The sequence below is a fragment of the Monodelphis domestica genome, chromosome 3 (genome assembly GCF_027887165.1).
Source record: "Monodelphis domestica isolate mMonDom1 chromosome 3, mMonDom1.pri, whole genome shotgun sequence".
In the NCBI taxonomy this organism is placed as follows: Eukaryota; Metazoa; Chordata; class Mammalia; order Didelphimorphia; family Didelphidae; genus Monodelphis; species Monodelphis domestica.
Genome location: NC_077229.1, coordinates 442382094 through 442405282, shown reverse-complemented (window position 1 = coordinate 442405282; position 23189 = coordinate 442382094). Strand labels below are relative to the sequence as shown.

Genomic DNA, 23189 nt, shown 5'->3' with positions numbered 1-23189 from the left:
TATATTGAAGACATCTTATATATGCAATTAATTATTTTACAGAACAGTAATAATAAATAAGTGTATTAGAAATATGTAAGCAAACTTGTTCATATCCAGGTGAATTGGATATTGATCTTTCAGGTGTCATTTGAATTGACTTTTTACAGAATGTTGAATTTAGGATCTTTTTATTGATTGGTGGAATTTGTTGCTTCATTTTTCTTTTAATGATGCTTTTGGGGGGAAATTGTTTAGGATATAATATTACTTTTTGTTATCTTGTTTTTACCTTTTGTGCAATTTTTAATAGAGGAGAGTGGTTTGATGAATGACCAACTGTAAGTGGAATAGTGTAGTATTTCTTTGTATAGGAACTGGGATTGAATTATGGCTTTGCTTCTTATTACTTGTGTGACCTTGAATGGGTCACTTAACCTCATGAGCCTCACTTTCCCCAAAATATCTAAAAGGAGAAGATTGGACTACATGACCGTTAAAGCTCCTGTTCTAAATCTGTGAAAATTCTTGAATTTTCTGGAGGCTAAAATATCTTAGTGACTTGTTCATATTAAATATAGTAAGAGATAAGTAGAGCCATTCCTTTGGTCTGAAAAACACAGATTTTGACAGGATTTTTCAAAATTCAAAGTGGTTTGCTCTTTTTCTGGAAAAGGCTTTTTAATACAAAAATTATCTGGTAAAATTTTTGTACATCTTTTAAAGATTTTTTTTTCTAGCCATGAGGGACTTATCATATGTGTAGGATATTGATTAGTGTTAGATATATAGGGACTCTTGATATATGCTATACTTGCATTACCTAAAAATGACCACCCTTATTTTGTCTGTTCTAGAAGTCTGAACTTTCAAATATGTTTTTTGAGAGAGTTATGCTTACTTTGCTTGTGAAAGAAAAAATGCTTTCACTTTTCAAATACTGCAGTAAAATGCCTAAAAAAGAAGTATGTTCTGTAGGACTTGTGAGTCAGATATCAGTATTAAAAAGCTTTTAAAGAAGTATTTGAGTAAACTGTTAAAGACAAAGGATGTGGTTATCAGGTGGGGTGACTTATGTTTTTGGAGAAAGGATGGCATTTTGAATTTTGTCTCAGGAGAAATTGGTATATATTTTATATGCCTGTGTTCGCATTTTCAAACAGAAGGTAATATTACAAATATAATTTCTTCATGTTAAAACATTTCTTTTTCAATATACAATGTGTATGTATGTGTATATATCTACATACATATGAATATAGTTAATATTAGCAAATATCTTGGTCATTTATATTTAATTACCTGCAGGATCTGAGATTTCTGGGCCACAACTTTTGCCAGTAAGGGCACTAAATGAAGTCTTCATTGGGGAGAGTCTGTCATCCAGGTATGTTAAAACTTAGGCTCTTAATTTTGTCACTTTCATGTTTGTTACATAGTTCTTTGGAAATTTATTGAATTTTTTAAGCATGAATTTGAAATATTTTAAAATCTTTGCTTTAGTTGATAAATGAATGCTTTGCATGGAATATAAATTTTAATTGTATTTTAATTCTGTATTTTTTCATCCTCCCTTTTCTTTTAAATTCATTCCTCTATTTTGGTTCCTTAATCAGACTTTCATTCTTCAGGGTACATCACGGCATCATGGATATAGAAAATACCAGGGAAACATTATTGTTCTGAGGAGCTCAAATGGGTACATAAGACAGTATAAAGCTGAATTAGCTATGAATAGTACTTCTTATAATTTCTCTTCCTTTTGCTAATTTTATTGTTGAAAGTTGGAGATAGAGACTTTCATAACTCTCTTTGCATGATTATCTGCCTTCGTAAGCAGTTGTTGGGAACTCCATGTTATAATCATCTTCCTCCTTCTTGGTACATTCCTGAATTCTCTAGTAATAACAAATCTATAATTAGCTACAGACCAAATCTTGTCACAATAACTTAAAATGCAAAAAAATCATAAAATTCCCTAAACTATATGTCCCCTCATGTTAGGCAGTATAGTATACCACAAAATGCTAACACAATAAAATTTGGATGTCATCTTCTGTGTTGTAATAGGTTTCATCTGTATATGATTTTCAATATAGTATAGAAATTATTGCATAAAGACAAGTATTCATGATATATTGATAATCTTAGCAAGTTTAAAGGGAAATAAAATTGGTAATAGGTATTTATGTGTGGTAGCAGTAGAAAAAGAACATTCTTTTTTCTATCTAACTATAATAGAGGAGAAAAATTTGAAGGAAATTGAAGAAAGTTCCTTCTTCAAGTATTTTTGTGCTATCCTGACCTCTTATAGGGTTATAGGATATTAGTTCTAGAAGGGATCAGCTAGTCTTTTAAAAAATTATATTTTTAATTTCAAATATTTTTCCATGGTTACATGATTCATATTCTTTCCCACTCTTCCTCTCTCCCCCCTCCCATAGCCAATGAGCAATTTAACTGGGTTTTACATGTATCATTGGGATCAGCTAGTCTTACTCCTGACCTTTGAACTGATAGGACTTGTGTTGCTTCTTTGGGTCCCTTTGCTTCTTACACTATTATTTGCATTATTAAGAAAAAGATTGTCATTATAGGCATTCTATGTACTGTGCTTTGTAAGCTTGAAGCCTATTTGTGATGTCATTCATTAGAGTAAGAATTGGTATATGTTGGTTCAGTCTATAGTTCTTGCAAGAGGCTTTGGTTGTTATACCCAAAGAATTCTTATTTTACAATGTCTGATTGGCACAGAATGTGGATAATGTTTATAGTGTGGTTTCTATGTATTTTATATTTTCAAAGTGTTGTGTATTCCTAATAATTCTGCCTTATTGATAGGCACGAGGTATATTAAAGGTTAGGTACACCTAACCCCTCAAGCCCATTTTTTTTCCCATTTGTCCCAACCTAGAATGCCCCATTCTTTGGTTGTTGCTGTGGACAGTGTAAGAAGAGGTATAGCCACTCTAAAGGGACTGTGAGTTTCTTTAAAAAAACAATCGTTTTTCTGGAACAAAAATTCTGAGGATTGGCTAATCTTTTATAAACCTGCATGTCATAATAATACTAATGTTGCCCAGCATAATCTGTATTGTCTCTTGTACTTTTTTCTTTTATTCTTCATCTTTTTTTCCCTGCACTAGCCTTACTTTCTTCCTCACTTTAAGAAATCCTTTTTCATCACTCTTTAATTAATTCTACTTTCCTATTCCCCTAAGTTTTCTATCTTGCTATCACCATATCTCTATGGTTTTGATTTTAGCACATTTTGGCTTGTGCTGGTCTTCTCTTTTTTTGCTTCATATACTTTTGGTGTTTGGCATCATTTTCTCTTCTCCTTTTGGTATCTCTTATATTCCCACAGGCTTTTAATCACATTCCTCTATTTGCTTCTGGTATAGTGACAGCCATTATTACTGCTTATGCTGGCCTTATTTGTCTGGATGTGTGCCGTAAATATGCTGCTGTTACTTGTCCATTTTCTCCACACACCAAACAGGGCTTTGATTAAAGAGAAAATATAAATAAGAAAGGGGAGCAAACCCTTTTATTTTATAAGGAGAATTAAAGATATGAAGGGTATTGATCAAACTGAGACCTTTCAGAAATAACAAGAAAGTTTATGTTGGAAGATAATTTTCTCCTTTGGATAATTGTGACAAACACGCTTAATTGGTAAAAAGGCTACAGCTACAAAGAGTTTTCCTTAACTTCTACTGCTAAATTGATTAATTTTCTTTGCCAGGGCTAATATCCAGTGCAGCTTATAATGGCATCTTTCAGAAACTCCCAAACAGTTGGAAACTGTTCAAAATTACATTTTAGCTTAAAATTTTCACTTGCATTTTTTGATGGCAAAAGTAAATTTGATTCTAGATTTGTAAATTAAAATAAAAACTTTTAAGAATAAAAACATTATTTTCTTTTTATTGCTTGCTTTATTTAGTACTGTGTTGTTAAATTTGTAAGAAGTGGTTGAGATTTGCTTTGGTTTCTAACCAAATATTATAATTGTTATTGCTATGTTGGCCATTTCAAAGGCATACATAGTAGATCACTCAAGATGCAAGCAATTTTCTCAGTTAACTTGGTTCAAGTACAGCTAGATGCAGAATTTAATAAATATTCATTTTCTTGGAGAAATGAAGCCCACTTCAGAGTTATGTTCTTTTTGAGTAATAAGGTGAGTCACTTTACTAGATCCATGAGGACAAGTTAAAATTCTCTCCAAAAATCATCTGAAGACGCTTCTGTTAGAAATGAAAAAATCGTTGGCAGTAAAGGAACAATGATCAGACAAGGTGGGAGATGATTTTATTTTTTAAAATAAAAATTAAATCAGTGTTACAGTCAACACCATGAGGTACCTTTACCTCATTTCAAATTTAATTATTTAGAATTCATTGGTTCTAATAAAGGGCTATATTCTGTTTTACGCAGGGTGAACTATAAATCCTGCAAACCCAGTTTTACATTTTCAATTCATAGGGCCTCCTACTATGAAATCTCAATTGATGATGGTCCCTGGGAAAAACAGAAGAGTTCAGGACTCAATTTATGCACTGGAACAGGATCCAAAGCCTGGTGAGTAAGTGGACATTTTGATTTTTAAATTATTAGTGATGGTAAGCACCTCATTTCATTTGGCTGTCATACATTAGAAATTCTGGAGCTTTTAAGAAGGAAAGAACCTAGTATTAACATTTTAGCACCTCCTAAGAAGTGATCTGTGACCATGGGCAAGACACCTTCTTTCCTTGAGTCTTAGTTTCTTAGTCTTTGAAATGGGTGTTGACTTATGTGATTTCTAAGGTCTGTTTTAGTCTAAATCCTGTAATCCATATTATCCATAAAGCACGAGTACTTAACATATTTTGTGTCATGGACTCTTAGAGCAATCTGATGAAACCTATGGAGCTCTTGCCAGGAGAATATTTTTAGATGCATAAAATAAGATAGATAAGATTACAAAGGAAGTCAATTATATTGAAATGAAGTTATCAAATAATAAGTTCATGGACCCCAGATTAAGAATCTTTCTGTTTCTTGCAATCCTGTTGAAGCTCAGAGGGAGCCAGTCTCTACCAAGTGTGTTTCATACTAGAGCAAGTGTTTTAGGGAAATATAAGAGAAATGGGAAAGTTGTTTAGCACACTAACAAATGGGGGTGTGGGTGTGGGGATGAGCTCCAGGGGTTTGCAACCAGGATGGTGAAGGGATTCTATCATGCCTTATGACAGTAATAGAAAAGAACTGAAAATATTAAGTTTGAGAAAAAGAGAACTTATAGAGGAAATGGTAAATATTTAAGTATGCGAGAGATATGATTCATTCTGTTTATCCTTAGATTACAGAACTTGTGGAGAAAGGTAGATTTATGCATAATGAAAAGGAAAATGTAATAACAGATTATTGTGAAGTGTAATGGGCTGCCTCAGTTAGGTAATGGATGTTCCCTCTCATTGGAAGCCTTTAAAAAGATAGATGACTACCTATATGTTGTAGAGGAGATTGTTGTTCAGGTTTGAATTACATAAATTTCCTCCAAGGTCCCTTCTAGTGTTAAGATTCTGTGAATATCTGAAATGACATATGACCTTTTGGGAATACTTAAACATAAAAATATACTGAAGAACAATTAAATGTAATATAAAGAAGGACAGATAACAAAGAGTTCATAAATGTGAGGACGAGTGCCTTCCCATCTTCATGAGGATGTTGCACAGTCATACTGTGTTACTTCCCTACTCAATAAATTCTTTGGAACCCTAGTGCTTCTAATATAAAATATAAATTTCTTGGTTTAGCTTTGAAAACTCTTCTTCATCTGACCTCCACCCATATTTCCATCATGGATGTACATTACTTCTCCTGCACTTTGTAATCTAACTCAACTGTCCCCCTCCTCCTTACACAAAATGCAATATCTCCTGTCTCTGCCTTTATTTGACCATGCAGATGTTTGGAATGCATTTTCTCATAGAATACCACTCTCCCTTTACAACTCAGTTCAAGTACTACTTTCTAAAAGGATTTCCTGGTTCTCTTTTACTTCTAATCCATCCCAAATTACTGGGGTGCCAAAACTATACTAGAGGGGTCAGGAACCAAAGTTAGAAAGGTCTAAGAGAAAGAGTGGACAGATAAAAGAAAGCACTACTTCCTCTCTTAGGGAAGGGGAGAGGTTTTGACCAAGGTCCAGAACTGAGAGGTAAGGAGGAAATCCCCATTCAGTCTCTGGTTTCTTCCCTTTAGAGATTATCCTGATTCCCTTGAAAGCACATTAGATGAACAAGATATTCAGTCCCTTCAAAGTAATAAGGTCTGTTTATTCTTTGGAGTTTACAGGAATGTGGGATTTAGGGTAGAAGGAAAAATAGGTATCCATAGCTTCTGTTAATCCTACATTTCCCCTCAGGGGTTGATGGCTCAGGTTTGGGGACCTAGGTCCCTGGAGAGATGTAGAGTCAGACTGTTGGATTTTCCTGATCTAGAGAAATTACAAATAGAAAATAAGTCTTCTAGGTGGATAGTCTCTTCTGTTCCCCAAAGGGTAAAGTCTCTATCCACTAATGAAGATTTGATGGCTAATCTGATTTTCTTCAGATAAATGAGGGACTACGACACCTCAGCAAGATGCTCCTCTCTCTTCTTATTCAAAAAGAGAAAGAACCCTGTCTCCAACTGCTGATTTGCTTTTCTTGGCTAGAGATTCTAGACCCATCTCCTGTTGACAGCAGAATTCCATACTCTTTCTATCTGCTTTTTTTTTTTTTTGCAAACCAAGTCCTTGCAATGCAGTCTGTAATTTTCTCATCCACACTTCCTAGTATTTAGCTTTATATTTGTTCTCTTTATATTTTTTCTGTATATACTTATATATGTACTTGTCTTACCAGTTAATATCTATTGATATTGTTTTATTCCTTGTATTTGTATCTCCAGCATTTTTATTCAGTGCCTGTCCTATAGTAGCAGCTTAAAAAGTACTTGTTGAGAGATGATAAATAGAGTTGGTTGAATGGTTATGGTTCAAGGACCATGGATAAATGAACAAACTGGGCTTCTTGAAATTTTTGTCCATACTGTAATAAATTAGGGTCACCTTAATACAGTATATCAGGATTTTATTATAACATTGACCACTCATTTTGAGTTGATACAAAAGATTTCATTAATAGACTTTAAGCTCTATGTGAACTATTTGACAGACTGCTGCTAATTAGAGCTTTTTAAATTATTTCTGTTATTAGTCTGTGCCAGATGACCCTCAAGGTTGCTTCTAACTCTTGGTCTGTGAGTCTTTTAATTGACACTGCTTACCTAATGCTGGGGTAACTGATGAAATCTGGACTTTCATCTACCTTTTAATGTTCTATTCTTGTCAAACTTTTCCAAGCATTGTGACTAATAAACGCATGATGGTGACAACTGTATTTAGGGATGATCACAACTTAAGGGCTTGGGTCTTTGTGGTTCTTAGACCATTTCTCAGTAGGTATAAACTCTGGTAACATCTGTGTTGCCATATATTTCAGATTTCAGGAGGGCTGATAAGCCCCCATGGCAGCTGCAAACAGAGATGGCACATTTGTTCCTAATAAAAAAGTCTGTTTGAACCATTAGCAGGTATACTCACTGGCATGTTCGTTCTTGGCTCTTTGATTTCTGAGAAAAAAACTTTCATTATCTCAATTGATATAGCTTAGCACAATCAGCATTGGTGTTGGTACAGTTAAGCCCTCTATTGTTTAATAGATTTTTGATGAATATGAGTTGAGTAATTTCTACTTTTAACATTTTAAACTTATAGCAAAATATATTGAATTTTAAATTCCAGGTTAGTATTTCTTTGAATATTTTTTATCCTAGATCTTGTTGATCATCAATAATAACTTGTGAAGATAAATTAATTGGGAATGTATGCTTTTTTTGATCTTTTTGTTTTTGCTTTCTTTGTATACTATTTCTCAATCCTCATTGCGAAAGAATTTTGACTACAACAGTTACCAGATTTCAGTGTGAAAATCAATTATATGAAATTAATTTATAAATATGTGATAACATTCATAGACTCATGGACTCTTAGGATTGGAAAAGACCTTTGAGGTTAACTTAGTACAGTCTTCCACCAAGTCTCTCTGATGATTTAACTAGATTCTCTCTTGTCTTTTAAGCCTGTGCTACTTTTCTGAGACTCACAGTTCTGTGAAAAAGACCTAGGGCAATGAGAGTGTTTCCTCTAATGCTGATGTTCCATTAATTCTCCTCAGAAAGGATCTGGCTCTAAAAGCATGGAATCAAAAGAGACAACCTTATTGCTTCTTCAAAAGGAATAGTGAGTTGGTTTCAGTGAAAGAAATTAAAGGCAAAAACAGTATTAAAGCAGTAATATGAAGCACAGAAAAGACCAAGCAGCTATCTTAGATCGGGCTTATTTTCCTTCCCCCCTCTTTCCCATATGGTGTTGGAATTATCATTAATTATCCCTAATAGCTGCTAAAGACAGAAAGAATTGGAGGCAAAATGTCTTCCCCGAACATACTATACAGCATCTTTCTCTGTTATTTGTCTTGGGCAATTTTGATTTGAGCAATAGTAGTCATTCAAAAAATTTTTAAGATATCTAGTTATCTTCTTTATGAAGCACTTACAATGTGCTGGGCACTACACTAAGTTCTAGAGCCACAAATGCAAGCAAAGAAGACAATCTGTTTTTAAAGACTTTATATCCTAAGGAGGGAAAGGTATCGGTGGAGAAGACAACAGAAAAAGGGAATAGGCAAATTCAGGGGAAGGTTTTGCATGTTGTAGTGGAGAGTGATGTGGAGTCCTGGCCCTCCACAGAAAGATATAGCATGGCTTACTTCTATGAACCAAAGGATCGGAGAGCAGAGTTTATATACCAGAGGAGGTGATATAGTCTATTTTGTGCTTGGACAATTTAAATTTACTTCTGGGGAGGTGAGAGCCTATTTTGGATAAGGGGGAAAATGTCTATTTCTTTCTGCTTTCAAGATTCTTATATTTAGATTGGTATTATGAAATATAAATTTGTGAAAAGCTGAATAAGATCAAATAAATAACAATTTACTACATAATACAAAAGATATCACAAAGTATAGAATTGCCAAGTGAGAAATATAGACAGTAAGTGCTGTGGTAGTTCTAAGGAGGAAGAGGGTTCTTACTATACAGTCTTAAAAATGTCTCTGTATTCATTGGACTCCATCTCCTGATATCCCATTCTTCATTTCTTGATCCTTCTAATATGGTGAAACTACTCTCTCTAAGGTTACTGGTGATCTCTTAATTACAAAGTGGTCTGTCTTTTTCTCAGTCTACTTTTTTATTGATCTTGCATCTTTTGATACTGTCAGCCACATCCTTCTCGGGGACAGTCTTTTTCTTTAGTTTCTCTGACATTACCCTTTTGATTTTCTTCATTACTCCTCATTGTCCTTGCTGAATGCTTGTCCCATGCACTGTGTGGGCATTCTATAAGGTACTTCATAGACTTTCTATATACTCATTGGCCCCTATAACTCCTGTTATCTCCCAGATCTATATATCTTACCCATATCTGTTAAGAAATTCAGTGCCAGATTACCAGCTGTCTGTTGGACTTGTCCATCTGCATGTTATGTTGCCATCTCAAACTTACCATATCCAAATTGGAACCCATTCTTTATGTCTCCAAATCCCTTTTTTCAAACTTATCATTTATTTTGATGATGCCACCATCAGTTTCTTCTGTTAACAATCTTGGAGTCATTTCTTAACTGTCTCTCTCAGTTAATGTTTGTTAACCAAGACTTGTTTAGCTCCTCTACAGCATCTTGAGCCTATTTCTTTTCCATTGTATCTATCCTAATTTAGGCCTCTTTTGAACTATTACAGTAGCTTCCTAATTGATTACCTTAATTTACCATCTTTCCCTTCCAATCCATTTTCCACATAATTGCCAACATTTTATTACGAAAATATATCTGACCAAGTCATGTTATCTATTCAAATTTTCACTCCTTCAATTCAATCCTCTAGAATAGTGATGGCGAACCTATGGTATATGTGCTAAAGTTAGCATGCAGAGAGTGCTTTCTGTGGGCATGTGGCTGCCCCTCCTTCCTCCCTGGTCTCCGAGTTTCTTACTAAAAAGGCAGAGGGCCTTGGATGGAGCTGCTCCCTTTCCCCTCTCCATTGTATTGGATGACATTTTTTCACATTCTCCGCCTCTTTGCCCAGCAGCCCAATGAGAGCACTTTCTCTCTCCCACTGTGTGGGGTCTTGGAGAGGGGGATGGGGATGGGTCCTGGCACTCCCATCTCTAAAAGGTTTGCCATCACTACTCTAGGATAAAATATAAATCTTTCCCAATCTGGCTCCCACTTGCCTTTCCATGATCAATTTATCTTCCTTTTCTGTTCTTCCTCTCTGTTTGAAGCAAACTTACCTGCTAATTGTCTGTTTTTGTACACAACATTCCATCTCCTGCCTCTGTAGCTTTGCATAGGTGGTGTTTGGAATTAAATTCCTTTCCACCTCTGCTTCATTAAAATCCCTCTCTTTCTTCAAAGCACAACTCATGTTCCACTTCAACATAAAATTTGTTTCTGATTCTCCATAGCTACTAGTATTCTTCTGCCTTAAAGTGCTTCATTTTTACTGTATAATGTGTGTGTATGAGAGAGAAAGAGTGTGTGTGGATAATATAAACTCTTCTATTACCCTTAGCAAAGTGCCTGGCACATAGTTGGAGGTTATCAAATTCTGGAATCAAGGATAAATTGGATGAGGGGAGAAATAGTTTTTTTAATTTTTAAAAATGATTTGCAATGGGGGATGCCTTGCTTTTGTATAGCATATTAAGATATTTTATTAACATAAATTTGATTTATGCACGTTCTTCAGAAATATCTCTTAAATAAAGTAGTAGCATAATAGCAGAAGAAAGTTAGTCAGAAAGATTCCAGAATATTTACAGAGGGACTTACAAAGATATCTGATAATTGGAGAGTAGTTTAATAAATTGTGGTACATGAATATAATGAAATACAATTTCATCATAAGAAATAAAGAAGTAAGAATTTTACAGGAAATAAGGACTGACTTATGAGTTGATGAATAGAAGATAACATTTTATAAACCCAATGGTAGAAGATGACAAATTAATAATGTATATCATAAATATTGCTTTAATATTCGTTTCTATTAAATTAAATTAAGCATGGTGAAATAACGCACATTTTTATCATCAACAATGAGAATCTGAAGTTATCTTTCTTCTCGGTTAAGTTTTATTTTAGGCATAGCTGTTTTAGATTTAGGCAGAGAGTAGTAAAATAATGCAATAAAACTGTAAAATGTTGCAAATGGTTTTAGGTTTAATATAACAAATAGCCATTAATCAACTATAATGCACAAGATACTTTGCTTACATGTTGGAAAGATAAAAATAAAGCTGTATTTACTCTCACAGAATTTATATTCTGGGAGAATATAACATATGGACAAATAAGTAAATAAAGCCAATTGGAGTAGTGAGAGGACTTTAAAAATGAGTTTCTGGTATAGGAAGATTTCACAGAGAAAAGAGGTGTGTAGGACCCAAATCTGAGTCTTAAAGGAAGATAGAGTTTCTTTAAGAGGTCAGTAAAGAGATGGTTGGAAAAAAAAATAGTGATTGCAGAACTAGGCCAGCATCATCAAGAATAGTTTATGCTATAGCTGCGCTCTTTGTGGTGGCCAAAAATTGGAAAATGAGGGGATGCCCTTCAATTGGAGAATGGCTGAACAAATTGTGGTATATGTTGGTGATGGAATACTATTGTGCTCAAAGGAATAATAAAGTGGAGGAATTCCATGGAGACTGGAACAACCTCCAGGAAGTGATGCAAAGTGAGAGGAGCAGAACCAGGAGAACATTGTACACAGAGACTGACACATTGTGGTACAAGAGAACTTAATGGACTTCTCCAGTAATGGCTTTACAATGTCTCTGAACAACTTGCAGCAATCTACGAGAAAAAAAAAACAAAACAAACTATCCTTAAGCAGAGGACAAACTGAGGGAGTAAAAACACCGAGGAAAAGCAACTGCTTGACTACAGAGGTTGAGGGGACATGATTGAGGAGAGACGCTAAATGAGCGCCCTAATGCAAATACCAACAAGGAAATGGGTTCAGAGCAAGGACACATGTGATACCCAGACGAATCGCGCGTCGGCTAGGGAAGGGGTGGCGGGGGGTTGGGGGGAGGAAAAGAAAATGATCTGTTTCCAATGAACAATGTATGAAAATGACCAAATAAAATAATGTTTTAAAAAATTAAAAAAAAAAGAATAGTTTATGCTGCTAAGCATGGGGATTCATGCTCTTCTCTTGGGAAGGCCAAGGTTAGTGGGTCCTTGGAGTTCAGGGATTCTGAGCTATAGTAGGCTTACAGCCAATTGGGCATCTATGCTAAGTTTTGCACTATCATGTTGAACCTTTCACCAGGCTTCCCTAAGAAGGAGTGAGGTGACTCATGTCAGAAACAACAGGTCAAACAAAGTTTATGTGCTGATTCTGTGAGTGGAATTAGAAGGGAAGCAACAAATTGGGAAAAACTTTTTAACAAAAACCTCTGACAAAGGTCTAATTATTCAAATTTATAAGGAGATAAATCAGTTGTACAAAAAATCAAGCCATTTCCTAGTTGATAAATGGGTAAGGGATATGAATAGTTAATTTTCAGATAAAGAAATCAAAACTATTAATAAGCACATGAAAAATTATTCTAAATCTCTTATAATCAGTGAAATGCAAGTCAAAACAACTCTGAGATACCACCTCGCAGAGTGACTAACATGACATCAAAGGAAAGTAATAAATGTTGGAAGGGATGTGGCAAAATTAGGACATGAACACATTGCTGGTGTAGTTGTGAATTGATCCAACCATTCTGGACACGTTTTGGAACTATGCCCAAAGTGTGCTAAAAGACTGCTCTTTGATCCAGCCATAGCACTGCCGGGTTTATACCCCAAAGAGATAATGAGGAAAAAGACTTGTACAAGAATATTCATAGCTGCACTCTTTGTGGTGGCAAAAATTGGAAAATGAGGGGATGCCCTTCAATTGGAGAATGGCTAAACAAATTGTGGTATATGTTGGTGATGGAATACTATTGTGCTCAAAGGAATAATGAACTGCTGGAATTCCATGTGAACTGGAATGACCTTCAGGAATTGATGCAGAATGAAAGGAGTAGAACCAGGAGAACATTGTACACAGAGACTGATATACTATGGTACAATCAAATATAATGGACTTCTCTGGGTAAGATAGGAAGACCAAAGGTCATGGTACTTTTTGTACTAGTAACAAAGTATATATATATTCAATTTTTCCAAGTTAAGCCATGGTCAAATAAATTGTGCAGGATTGCAAAGGAATATGATAGCACTGAAAAACTGTTTAATAGGAAGGATAAAGAAACGTGTGGGAAGACTTATGAAGTGATGCAAAGTGAATCAAGCAGAACCAGGAAAACAATAGATGTAACTGACAGCTGGGTGAAATGGAAAGAAAACTGATAATAAACTGAAATGGAATTTTCTAGTAGTAATGACCAAGATTAGCTTCCAGAAAGATTTATGAGACTATATCTCCCTTCTTCTTAGACATGAGGGAACACTGTATATAATGGTAATCTTTAGTTGATGTGTTGGCTAGTTTTGCTGAATAAGTCTTTCGGAAGTAGAGGGGAAAGGAATGTATTGGAAAATACAGGTGATATAAAAATAAAAAATACCAGTTCAAAGATAAATTTTAAAAATAGATCATATAAGAATTATCTCGTTTCCTTTGTTGATAGTATTTCTAAACTGGAAGATCAGATTAATGTTATGTATTTTGTTTTCTTAGATTTTGTCAAATTTTCTCATAAAATTCTTGTGGAAAATATGGAGAGATACAATATAGGCAGCATGAATATATAAATTGGGAAGTGGTTGAAGGGTTATTAGACTCTAGACTAGTTGTTAATACTATATGTCAACTGGTCAGAAGGTCTTCAGTGTTGTGCTCCAGGAATCTGTACTTGGTATGTTTAATATTTCTTTTAGTTCTGATCTAGATGAAAGTAACATTTATCACATTTTCAGGCAACTCAAAATTGGGAAAAATAACTAACACACTAGGTAACATTATCAGGATCTGTTAACAGACTTAGAGAAGGGATCAATAAATTATCCATGGGCCAAATTCTATTTGTCATCTGTTTTTGTAAGGCCCTAAATTAAAAAGGATTTAAAAAATTTTAAATAAAGTTTTATGGCATTAAAAAATGTAAATATCCTTAGGCAAAGTACATTGATTTGTATCTAATGAAATGAATTTCAGTAGGGATAAATGCAAGATCTTATATTTGGGCCTAACACCCCCCCCCCCAAAAAAAAAAAAAGAGGTTCTCAAGTATAAGAAGTTTTTGTTTTTTGTTTTAGATACCTTTGCCATCCATCTTACAACTAATACTGTGTGTGGGTTCCAAGGTAGAGGTGATAAGGGCTGGGCAATGGGGGCGTTAAATGTCTTGCCCAGGATAGCACAACTAGGGCATATCTGAGACTGGATTTGAATAGAAAATCTGGGGATTTTTGGTGGACTAAAAAGGTTAGTATGTGAGTCAGCAGTATGATATGGTAGCTGAAAAAGCTTATGTGATCTTGGACTGCATTGAAAGCAACAACTTTCAGGAATAATGGAATGCTAGTCTCTCTGTGTTCTGTCCTATCAGACCACATATAAAGTATTATGTTCAGTTCTGGGTGGACATTGATAAGTTGGAGATCATTCAGTGGTGATCTCTTACTAAGGTGAAGAGCTTTGAGTTCCTGGTGTGAATTGATTGAGGAAATTGGGAATGAAGACCTGAAGAAATCATGGTAACTATCAGCAAATATTTCAGTGGCCTTCATCTGGAAGAGCATTGCTAAAACTTCTGTTTAGGAATAATAGGTAGAAGAGGCAAAATTATTTCATAACATTTAAAGCTGTAAGTAGAATGGGCCACATTGGGAGATGGCGGGTTCCTGTTCCTTTGAGGTTTTAAAGCCGAGCAGCCTCAGAATCTGACCACTTCTCAAGTAATTGTAGTCAGAATTTCTTTGGGGTTTGAGTTGAATAAGTTCGGATTATACAACCACTGAGGTCTCATCCAACTGTGAAATTCCCTATCACATACTTTAATCACATATTATTTAAAGTTCTCAACTATCCCAACTCCCTGACAGTTTTTACAAGGTTTTGATGGAAGGGCTAGAACATGAGAACCTTATAGTCTGCTTTTTAAAAATTGTTTAAGGAGTCTCATGAAATCTTCGCATCTCTTTTTAGAATAATATATTTAAATGCAAGAAATAAATGATGTAGGATTACAGAGGAAACCAATTAACTTGAAATAAAATCTTTTTTTAAAGTTCATAGATTACTGATCTTAAGAATAGATTTAAGGTTTAGTATTAGGAGATGCTAAATGACTAGAGTACTCTAAGCAATGTAGATATATACTATAGTGTAATATAGAATTTCTTTCTTTGAATTTGTGTAATGAATTTTATATTGGGTTAAATATGGTTTCACAAAATATATCCATGTGTTAAATAATTTTTTATTCATTATAAAATGTTCTATTATACCTTGTATAGATTTTTTTGCTATTTAGCTTTGAGGGATCATTTAAAAGTATCCTTTTTCCTTTTACCATAGTTGTTTAAAGAAAAATATTGTTTAGCCTTTAGTTGTTGGACTTCTATTGATATCAACACATTATTTTATTTCTCAAATTTGGTTTGTGAGCACAATCTCAGGAAAGATTCTGGATTCTGAATCTGTTAAGATGTTGGTGATAAAGTACAGTTTATATTTGAGGAAATTTTACCTTAAACTTCATTATTTGTTTTTATTTAGCATAGTCTTATATTGAGTTAATTATCAAATTTATGTACAATTTAGCATTTCAATCTGGATTATATATACATAGTATGCCCCTTCTTGTATTGCTTATTATTAGAGTATAAATTAGGGATACAAAACTTTAAATGTGTTTAAAAAAAACTCATGAACTTAGTCTTAAAAGCAACAAAAAAATTGTATTATTTTATTTCTAGGTCATATAATATAAACAGGGTTGCAACCCAAGCTGTAGAAGATGTTTTAAAGATTGGTAAGTACCATAATCGACTACTTTATGCTAGTTGTATTTTTAAAAAGAATTTTATTAAATTCCAGTGCTTTTCCTCTAACAGCTAAACGCCAAGCAAACTTGGATCTTCCACTGAAAAAGGAATTAGTTGAAAAAGGTTAGTGAAAAATAATGGCAACTGTTAATTCATTAGTTTGGCTTGATGTTAATTCTAAATAATACTTTATTTAGTAGTTAAGAATGCCAACACTTTAACATGTTACTTGAGTGAAGTCATGGATCCACCAATGTTTGTACTCTTCATTAATGGACATTTCAGTTCTCTCTCCCTTTTATCTTTGCCATTTTTGTCCAGTTCTTTAGAAGTCCTCTGTGAAAAATTTACTCAGTAATTCAATACTCAAGTCCTCAGAGAGGGCTTTCTCTTTTTCTTGTAGTACAACTCAGACTATCAGTTTTATGTTTCTGTTTTCCTATCTATGAACAGCCCAACTCCTTTTTCATTCATGTACAGCTTCAAAAATAGTTTTTACAACACTTCTTAAGCATAACTTGCTATAGCCTAGATACACACTTGTCATGTTTTCCATTGATTTTTGGCTTATTTGTAACTTTAAATCTTCTAAGATCATGATATGTTCCATCATTTATAACCTTGCATTGAGTTAACCATATATGCATATGCATATATTAAAAACTCTTATCTTATGTCTTAGGATTGATACTTCATATCAGTTCCAAGATATAAGAGTGATAAGGCAATAGGGGTTAAGTGACTTGCCCAGGGTCATGCAGCTAGGAAATGTCTGAGATCAAATTTGAACCCAGGACCTCTTGTCTCTAGGCTTGACGTTCTATCTACTGAACCACATAATTGCCTCTATTAACCTTATGTTATTGTCATATGCTTAAAGTGAAGCAGTGGGAAACATGAATATTAAAACTTAGTTTTAAAAAAATTATTCTTTTGTCATTCCCAGTATACCTTCCCTTCTCTATTGTGCACATTAAAAACAAAACAAAAAATAAAGCCTTTAATACATTAACTGCATATTTCAGAAGAACAAATTCATATATTGCCTGTGCCTAAAAATATGTCTTATTCTGTATTTTAAGTGCATCATAATTCTTCAGGAAATGTCATGTTTCGACCTTTATTCTTTTGGACTTGTGACTTATCATTGGATTGATCGGGATCCTACAATCTTTCAAAGTTGTTTTATATAGTAGTACTCAAACTTTTTGGTTCAGAAATTATTGGGTTGCTATGGTGCCTGATTCAGCCTACTGTCATGTCATGTCACAATTTTTAACCACCAACTTAAGATATCAAGTCCTAGTCCTATCCAAGAAGGAGCATCAGCTCCCAAGCCTGTAAGAGGTAACTATAGCAAATAGCCATTGCTGCTGACTGAAGATGAGAACACTAAGCAGGCTGTTGAAAGTCTCTTTTGTCTTTTGCCAAAGATAAAAGTTTGGAGTTACTGACCAACCTTATCCAGACTATCTGGAATGCCATGAAAATTTGGGATGTCACTAAATGTCTGGAGGAATTTAAGCTCTTGGGAAGGGCATTTGGATAGGCCAAGAGCATTGTGGACAAAGAGGGTGTCCCCTAATTCTACATCCATATCCTGGTTGATATGGAGGACTGCCTCAATGAGCTATGGGCATGCAACTAGGTGGTTTAATGGTTAGAGTACCAGGCCTGGAGACAAGAGGTCCTGGTTTCAAATGTGGCCTCAGACACTTCCTCTGTGACCTTGGGAAAATCATTTAACCCCCATTGCCTAGCCCTTACCACTCTTCTGCCTTGGAACCAATACTTCATATTGATTCTAAGATGGAAGGTAAGGATTAAAAAATGCAAAGGCTCTGAAGATCATAAATAAAATCAGTATTACAAAGTTCAGATCATCAACTATACCTAGAACCCTGAAAAGTCTGCAGAGGAGGATGCTGAACAAAAAAATTTTTTTTCAGAAGATTCTTTCTCTTCAGAGGAGGATGAAGATGGTTTCATTGCCACAAGTTTCCTGAAGAACTCTAAGGCACCATTCAGGGAAAGTCACAAGTTCTTTAGGGAGATGGAGAATAAATATGAGGGTTCTGAGGATTTGGCTGATGGATACTGGGCTTCAGATTCCACTTCCTTAGATTCTGACTCAGGAGAATGATGAGAAATATACCTTGTTGGCTTCCAGATTCCTTAGAAAAGAGCACCACCTGCAAAAAGGCTGCCGAAAAGAAGTGAGAGGATGAGAGAGCACATTTCTGAGCACCAAGGTAAGAATGACTTCAGGGATTGAAGTTCAAGTTGAGGTATCACTTGTCAAGCCTAAAGATTTTCCAGAGGAATACAGATTACCCATGCAATTGTGGTCAGGAAGCTGAATGAGATCCTGCAAGCTCTTGGCAAGAAAGGAACTGGTTGTGTTACCCAAATTGAGCTGCTGCTCCTGCTGGTTCAGATCTGAGCAGAAAGAAGTGATTGTTGAGATCAATACAACTCCAAAACCAACCTGGTTATATACATGAAGCCAGAGATGTGACACAAGTACTTATTAGGCTACATCAGTGAATTGATGGACATTTTGCTTGCAGATTCCTGCATCTTTTTTGGAGAGAACATCCTGGAAGAGAAGGAGGACCTATCTAATTTTGAGCAATTTGTAGTCATAATTGTATCCTAACTAGTGGAAAGGATAAATGAAGAGCTTACCAAGAACATACAGAATGCAAATCCTCATTCCCAAGTATATATGGTGCATCATTGAGCTTCTTCAGTATTTATCTACCTTTATCTACCTTATTTTGTGTGCTCCATACCTACTACAAGTCTGGTGGTAAGGCCTATCACTAGCAGTTTGCTCTGTGAAGGGTCTTCAAAATCAGAGCAAGATCAGGTTGAAAATGAGGGGCAGGATTCAGCTGTGCCAATACATCTATGGCCAAGATGAGACTGAACTTGGACATGCTCTATCTTCTACATCTGCCTACCACCATGCCCTTTATTCTCACTACTACTAGGCTTGGCACCTTATGCTCACAAGTCTCCTGCAGGGCAAAATTCAGTATGCAGACCCTCCTGTGCAGATCCTTTATAACCATGTCATGGTGCAGTTGGGCATATGTGCCTTCCATCAGAGCCTAACAAAGGATATCCATACATCTCTGAATTGTGGTTATGCTAAGGAACTACTGGGGAAAGCTCTACTGCTCAGGAACCTGCAGGAACTAAGAGCAGGAAAAAAGTGGAATGTTGTTGCCAAGTATCCTTCCAATTGCATAACAACCTGAAGCTACTTGAATGTATTTTTTTGGTATCTGCCATGCTTTTCATATAAAGGAATCCATGAAAGTGATGCCTGAAGGCACATGACCAACAAATAGCTCCACCCAGCTATTGCTTAGCCCATCTGAGTCAATGAGGGAACATGTAGTGGCAATTTCCAAAGCTATTAAGATAGATGAATGGAAGACTTGCCACAACTTTCTCATTAAAGCGAAAGGCCACGATTTGTTTCCTGAAGCTAACAGTCTATATTGTGATGGTTTAGAAAGATACAGGAAGAGTCAATACATAGCTTTTCTCCTACAGCAGTGTCTATGGCTCAGCGTGGAGATGCTGTCTGATTTGTTTCAGATGGATATGCCCCCCGTTCACTCCATCATGAGCAAAATGCCCATCAGTGAGAGGCTTTTGGATTTTCTGGACCAGGCAGCACAAACAGTGATGCTATACTCCATAGAGCCCACATCCCAGGAGAATTTGGTCCTGCAGCTAACAGAAAAGCTTGGTAGCTTGATGGAAAACAGTGTGCCTGTCTTCAGCCATAAACAGGGTGCTTATGGAGGTTATTTTAGAGACCAGAAAGATGGCAACTGAGAAAATAAGCAAAGGTAGATATTTTGGGGGCAGGGTGCTGCCCCCAGCAAGCAGTCACAGACTTCCCACTGACCTCCTTAGGGAATACGCCCTTGAAATGTAACATTCATCCAGGGTAATTAAAAGTTTGTCTCCTTAGGGAAAAAAAAATTACTGAACATCTCCCTAGAGCATTTGTTTATGTGGGTTATATCAATATTTACCATATTAGAAAGTACTATTGTTATAAAAATAAACTTGACCTCATGGGCTGCCTTATAGGATGCCTGGCTTACATTTTGAGAACCACTGCTTTATATTTGTTATTGGGTACATTTTTCTCACTTTTCTCTGTATCAGTTCATAGAAGCCTTCTTAAGTTTTCTCTGACACTGCTCATTTCATCATTTCTTATGGTACAATAAAATATCATTATAATCATATAGCACAATGTTTATTCCCCCATATGAGACCATTCCCTTAGTTTCCAATTTTTAGCTATTACAAAAAGAGCCACCATGTTTTTGTACATGTCATTGAAACTTGTTATGCTTACTTTTATTTCTCTTATTTTCAGTTACAAATGAGTATAATGAATCTTTATTGTATAGTCCGGAAGAGCCAAAGATGCTTTTCAGCATTCGAGAACCTATAACAAATAGAATATTCTCAAGTAGTCGTCAGCGTTGTTTTTCATCAAAGTAAGTTTTATAAAGTTCCCTTTTAAGGACTGCTGTGAATGGCTTTTCATTAAATTCACTCACCTGTATTTAACACAGTGGAAAAACAACCTGTTGAACAAATGTGTAATGAGACTGATTTAAAGAGATTCTCTTCAAAACTAGTAGAAGTCTCAGGAGCTTTGCAATTGCTGTATTATTTTGGAGTTGTGATCTTCCACTTGGGTGGGTTTTGCTTTATTTTGTTAATCCAACATGGTAATGGAAGGTAAAAACAGCTCAATGTATTGAGAAAATTTCAAATAGAGGCTAATATCTTCTCATTTGTTATTATAAAGAAATTTGATTCTACTTAAGATATATTAAAATAGTTGGGTTCAATGCTTCCAACTTTTCTTTCAGTGAAAAAGACTGCTAAAATAATTGGATGTTTATTATAAATTTATTTTAGAGTTCAAATGAGAAATTAATGGCTTATGAATCTATGGTTTCTGCTTTAATTTGCTTAGATTGAAAGGAGGAAGCCATATTTATTGTTGAAAAAACATCCAACTACTTGACAAAAAGATGGCTAAACTGCTAAAATGCTAGTTTTTAATTTACTTATTGCTTTGTGGAAAATTATTCCTAATGGTAACAATCATTTGTTTCTTTAATTTGCAGGGTTTGTGTTCGTTCTCGTTGTTGGGATGCCTGTATGGTTGTAGATGGAGGAACTTCTTTTGAGTTTAATGATGGAGCAATAGCTTCAATAATGATCAATAGAGATGATGAACTTCGAACTGTGCTGCTAGAGCAGTGATCAACACCCCACGAAAAATACTTTAATTGCAGAAACAGACTGCATTGTCATAACACTGCATTAAAACAAAATTGTTGAAGGCTGTTCCTTTAACAGTTTGTGTACAAAGCCAGCCCTGAAAGTTGGGAGATTTTGAGAGAAACTTTGTGGTTGAGAAAACTATTTATTTCCCAAGAAAACTGATATAAACTACATGGAAATCTTAGAATTGGTGCCAGCTATATAACCTACAGATGTTTTTTAAAGTGGTAATGCCTTTACATTTAAAGAGGTAGGTTCAAATAAAAGATGAAATATAGAGGATATGATTGAACTGTAATAGAGTCCCTTCCCCTCTTCCCCAATCCCCCACTCCCTCCAGTAGCATCCAGGGATTGTTCAAACCAAATGCATTTATCACTCATGAATATTTCTTTTATACAGAAAAGCAACTTGAATGTTAAGATTTATTGTTCTGATGATGATTATAGATAATTTTTATAAACCCTGACATTTACCTATTTGAAACAGGTAAATGTTTTTATATATATTTTTCAGAATTTTATAATTTCAGAACATGATGATAATATGCCTTATTTTTCCATCTTCAATGATTTAAGGCCAATGTGAAATTTAAACCTTTTTCCTTTTCTGCCCCATATTTCCTCCCATCTTTTAAAAACTTTACAAGAACTTTTTCATTTATATTTTGATTCAGGTTGTGCTGTTCACTTGTGGTTGAAATGCATTTATCTGGAGAAAATCATGCTGCTATTTATTACAAACTTTCTAAATGCTCAAGAATTATCTTGAAAATGAATCAAAGCCTTTTAAATATGTTAACATTGGAGTAGGTAATCTATAAGGTTCCTTCCAATTCTAAAATTCCATGATGATGATGTAATAATAAAATGGAATTATATCTACATAATCTGAGTTTACTTTAACCTTAAGAAGAAAAACATTTACTGTTTGAATGTACTCTTGGGTATAGTATCTGAAAGAAAGTCAACATGAAAATCAGTGAAACATTTGTATTCTCTTTTGAATGCTTTGGTTGGTTTTATTATTTTCTTGAGTTTTCATCTAATTTATTGTGCATAGCAGCATTGATGAGTGCATGTTATGACTTCACTTCCCCTTTCCTCACACGAATTAGATGAAAATTTGTAAATAAACATAGTTTTCAGTTCATTACCGAATTGTCTTATAATTTTCTCCCACTACTGCTCAAACACTGTATTCACATGAAAAGTTTCAATGAAAACATTTTTTGGTAGACTAGAAGTAAAATAAATTGTGAATGACATGAACAGTAATTAAAAATGTAAGTAAACTAAAATGTTTTGCTGTGCTGTATACTGAATTTTTAATGTTTCTTTTAACTCACCAAGTTACAAATTACTTTAAATCATTAAGAGGGAGAAACAGAATCAGAATAATAAAAACAGAATTAGATGATCAGTGTCCATCTAAGAAAAACATTATTTTAGAGCTAGACCTGACTTGTTTAAGATTGATTTTTAAGACCTAGTTTGTTCCATTTAATTTTTTTTAATAAATGATTAACATAATATTTTGTACTGTAAAGCTTTCCATGACATTTTAAAGTCTCCTTTATGAATTTAAGATGGCTTCTTGGAGAAAATGTCAACTCCCACTCACTAAATCAAGGAAATATGAGCTGCTGAA

General features: G+C 34.7%; 1 protein-coding gene across 4 annotated transcripts in view; it reads left to right on the top strand.

Moving 5' to 3' along the window:
- Window positions 1-22839, top strand: part of NADK2 (NAD kinase 2, mitochondrial) — a 55373-nt gene extending 32534 nt beyond the window's left edge. For 2 of the 4 annotated variants that reach the window (XM_007487449.3, XM_056824550.1), the window contains 7 exons: window positions 1288-1366; window positions 2894-2959; window positions 4471-4566; window positions 16134-16189; window positions 16272-16325; window positions 20614-20737; window positions 21380-22839. In XM_007487449.3, the coding sequence (XP_007487511.1) occupies window positions 1288-1366; window positions 2894-2959; window positions 4471-4566; window positions 16134-16189; window positions 16272-16325; window positions 20614-20737; window positions 21380-21518 (614 nt within the window). In that variant the 3' untranslated portion in view covers window positions 21519-22839. Of the gene's footprint in view, window positions 1-1287; window positions 1367-2893; window positions 2960-4422; window positions 4567-16133; window positions 16190-16271; window positions 16326-20613; window positions 20738-21379 lie in introns of all 4 variants that reach the window. The other 2 variants (XM_007487450.3, XM_007487451.3) reach the window with 2 other exon arrangements.
- Window positions 22840-23189: the final 350 nt, after the last annotated feature.